At 52.4% G+C, this 3,929-nt stretch overlaps 1 protein-coding gene across 2 annotated transcripts in view; it reads right to left on the reverse strand.

Annotated features, from left to right (window-relative positions):
• Window positions 1-3,929, reverse strand: part of LDLRAP1 (low density lipoprotein receptor adaptor protein 1) — a 44,255-nt gene that overhangs the window by 25,062 nt on the left and 15,264 nt on the right. For both annotated transcript variants that reach the window (XM_069079117.1, XM_069079116.1), the window contains exons 2-3: window positions 3,249-3,391; window positions 1,203-1,315 (exon numbers count right to left, since the gene is read on the reverse strand). In XM_069079117.1, coding sequence (XP_068935218.1) covers window positions 1,203-1,315; window positions 3,249-3,391 — 256 coding nt within the window. The remainder of the gene's footprint in view (window positions 1-1,202; window positions 1,316-3,248; window positions 3,392-3,929) is intronic.

Raw genomic sequence — 3,929 nt, forward strand, 5'->3', positions numbered from 1 at the left:
TGTGTGTGTGTGTGTGTGTGTGTGTGTGTGTGTGTGTGTGTGTGTGTAGCCCCACTTCTGACATTCATAGTGTGCCCTTGAGCTCATTCCTTTACTTCTCTGTGGGAGGAGGCTAATGACACTCTCACTACCTAACCCACAGGACAGTTTGGAAGAAAGTACTTTAGTCAAAGGAATTCAACCAATGTTCATTAGGTGCCTACTGTGTGCGGCCCTTGTGCTGGTCAGATGGGGATCCAGAACAAGCCCTGCCCTGGAGAAGCCTCCATCAGAATCAAAGATTTAGAACAGGAAGAAACCTCTGAGATCATCTGTTCTTAATTTGGGGTCTCTGAACTTGTTTGGATTTGTTCTTTTCAGCTTTGGTAGCTGCACTGCAATAGAACGGTTTTCCCAGGGAACCCTACGTACTTGATTTCATGCATTTAAAGGCCTTCTTCTCAGAAGAGTCCAAGGCTTCCCCAAGAGGCCCAGGAGCCCTGATCTGGCCTGACCCCTTCGCTCCACAAAGGAGGCCCCCAAGGTGACAGAGGACGCAGTAAAATGGCAGAGGCAGGATCTGATCTCAGGTCATCTGCCTCCAAATCTAGCAGGGGTTCTGCTCCATCCAATGCCCTCTTCTACTTAGGATGAAAGAGCTCAAAGAGCAAGGAAACGACAAGGGGGCCCTCAGGACTGAGAACCAGCCCAGGGAAGGCTCCAGGGGGCCAATATGCAGGATGCATTTTTTGGTTACTGCAGCTACTGATCTATAGCTGAAAAGGACCTTACTGATCACATTCAATCACTTCATTTTACAGAGGAGGAAACTGAGGCCGAGAGAGGCTACCAGACGTGCTCAGCACCTGAGGCAGAGTGGCCATAGCACACGTCAAACAAACATTCACGAAGCACCCGCCACGTGCTAGGCCCTGGAGGGAATGATCGCACTGATAAAATGGGTGATCACTAATGTACTGAAGCCAGATGACTGAAACCAGGCATTTAGAAGATTAAAAAGGAAGAGAGCGCTGGCTTTGGGGGCAGAGGATCCAGGTTCAGATTCTAATCCTGGCACACACTCACTACTCATGTGGCCTCAGACAAGTGGGCCTCGGCTTCCTCATCTGTGGAGTAAGAAGCTGGAGGGGATGACTGCCCACTCACCCCAGACACCCCCTCATCCACACTCCAAGAGGGCAGCGCCCAGGGGCAGGGCCTACCTGTAGATGGAAACATTCTCAATCAGCTCATTGGTCCCGCTGTCATTTAGGATGATGCCCCTCGGGGAGACCTGCAGGGTCACTTTCCGGAGCTTCTTCCCACTAGCTTTGGCCTTAGGGAGAGAAGAGGACAAGGCTGGTTGGGAGTCTGGCCTGGCCACTTCAGCATCCTTGAAGGCCACCCCATGCCCTCCCAGGGCTGTGACAATTCCTTCCCTGGCAAGGAAGCCACCCCCTGTGACTGAGCCCTGGCTTCACCAATGGACAGACACCCACACCAACACCGCAGGAGCCTGAGCACCAAGCAGGCCAAAGCAGCTGCCTCAACGGCTCCTTATCACTAGACAGGGCCAGCATGTCTAGAGTCTCAAAAAGCCTTCTCTGGAGGTTCTGGTCCCACAATGGAGCAGGAGACCTGGGTTCTAGTTCAACAGTAACTGACTTTGGGTATACTGCTTTCCCAATCTGGGCCTTAGGTTAATTCTCTACTGGGGTAGGGAGGAGAGGCATTGGATTACAGGGGCACTAAGTTTCCCTCTCATATCAGAATTCTGTTGTCCCTCACAGCTCTGACATCCTGTGTTCTAAGGGCCCTCCCAACTCTGACATCCTGTGTTCTAAGGGCCCTCCCAGCCCTGGCATCCTGTGTTCCAAGGGCCTTCCCAGCTCTGACATCCTGTGTTCTAAGGGCCCCCCCAGCTCTGACATCCTGTGCCCTAAGGGTCCCTCCCAGCTCTGACATCCTGTGTTCTAAGGCCCTTCCTAGCTCTGACATTCTGTGTTCTAGGAGCCCTCCCAGTCCTGATATCCTGTGTCCTAAGGCCCCTCCCAGCCCTGACCTCCTGTGTTCTAAGGGCCCTCCCAGCTCTGACATTCTGGGTTCTAAGGCCCCTCCCAGCTCTGACATTCTGAGTTCTAAGGGTACTCTCAGCTAGGATATTTGATACTGGGCTGAGGGAGATGAATGGAGAAGGAAGACCTTAGGTTTAGGAAAGAAAAAAATGAACCACTCCTCATTCTGGAGCAGCACCTCTCCACCTTCCCTTTCTTTCCCCTTCTCCTTCCTGCTCTCCAATCTGGAGCTGGTGATCAGTGTTTTTTGTGACCTAGCCAAAGGGAAGCAGCAGACTGCACCCAAGGGACCAGGCCTTTGAGGATGCCTCTGGAATGCCAAGCCCAGCCCTTCAGTGCTGGGATTCCCTGCCCTTCTTTGCCCTAAGGCTCCTATGAGAGCTGGCACAAGAACTGGGAAATATAAAGGCAGAGGCTTTCAAAGAAGTTTTAAAAAAGTAGAAATCACCCAGAAGGAGTCATAGGAAGGATATACTGCCTTTCTGGTCACCATGTAGGACCTACAGTTCTGTCCCCTATGAGGGGGCCTCCCAGAAACACCTTCATCACTCTGTGGGCCCCTGGGGGGCTTCATAGTCCTGTCCTGTCTGTCATCTGGAGCCCTCTACCAAGACCCTGGGCCCAAGGCCCACTCTCTTCACCCCTGGCACACTTGGGGAAGCAAGAGAACAGATCTGGAATCCACAGGAGGCTCCATACACAGGTCTGGCTTCTCCCTTCACCCCTACCCCCTCGGTGCCCCTTGACAACAGCAGGACCTGCCACCGCCTGTCTCCCAGAGGATTTCAGAACAATGCGTTCTTACAGACACGGGATCACAGACTCAGACTGTTAGAGCTGAAAGAAGCATTTGGTTCAACTCTCACTTTGTAGAGGAGGGAACCAGGGCCCCAGAGAAGTGACCTGTCTCATATCACATTTCCAGTCCTTAGCAGTGACAGGCTTGCTGACTCCAAGGTCAGGCCCCTTCCCACTGGGCCGGTCTGCCCCCTTCTCACCTATGTATGGAGGTGGCCAAAGGCCAGGGACCTGTACCTAGGGCAGGCCAAGATTCCTCTATTTCGTGCCCCAATCCCTCAGCCAAGGCAAAGGCCACATATCACTCACCCGCACAGCCCACCACAGGCTAAAGGCCCAGCCCTCACTTACCATTAAGTCAGAGCAGGAGAAACCAGCCCAGTCCCGGGCACTCACCGTGGCCACGATGCGCTTCACAGCGGCTGCTGACAGCTCCTCCCCTTTTGGCTGCTCCACCAGGGTCATGCCCAGGTATTTGAGGTTGAACAGCATCCCCTCCAGCAGGGTCTCCCTTGTGTCTGTCCAGTTCTCAGGTAACTCTGGTTGAGGAGAAGGGAGAGGGCAACAGAGCAACCATGACCACCCATGACTGTGTGAGTGGCTTGGCAACATCCTGTCCTAGGACTGTATCCCAGGACACCCCCATGATGGGAAGGAGAGGAGGTATGCATGTGTGAGTGAATGTGTATGTGTGTGAGTGTGAGAGTGAGTGTGTGTGAATGAGTGTGTGTATGAGAGTGTATAAGTGAGAGTATGTGTATAAATGAGTGTGAATGTGTGTATGTGTGTGCATGTGTGAGTGTATGAATGACAGTGTGAATGTGTGAGTGTATGTGTGTGCATGTGAGTGTGTGAGAGTGAGTGAGAGTGTGTGTGCATGTGTGAGAGTGTGTATGTGTGTGAGTGTATGAGTAAGAGAGTGAGTGTGACTGTGTGAGTGTGTGTATGTATGTGAGTGTATGAACAAGAGTGTGAATGTGTGTATGTGTGTGCATGTGAGTGTGTGTGAGAGTGAGTGAGTGTGTGTGAGAGTGAGTGAGAGTCTGTGCATGTGTGTGAGTGTATGAGTAAGAGAGT

This window comes from Petaurus breviceps, unplaced genomic scaffold, assembly GCF_028583685.1.
Source record: "Petaurus breviceps papuanus isolate PSGF00001 unplaced genomic scaffold, PetGlider_PUasm1.0 91041, whole genome shotgun sequence".
NCBI lineage: Eukaryota > Metazoa > Chordata > Mammalia > Diprotodontia > Petauridae > Petaurus > Petaurus breviceps.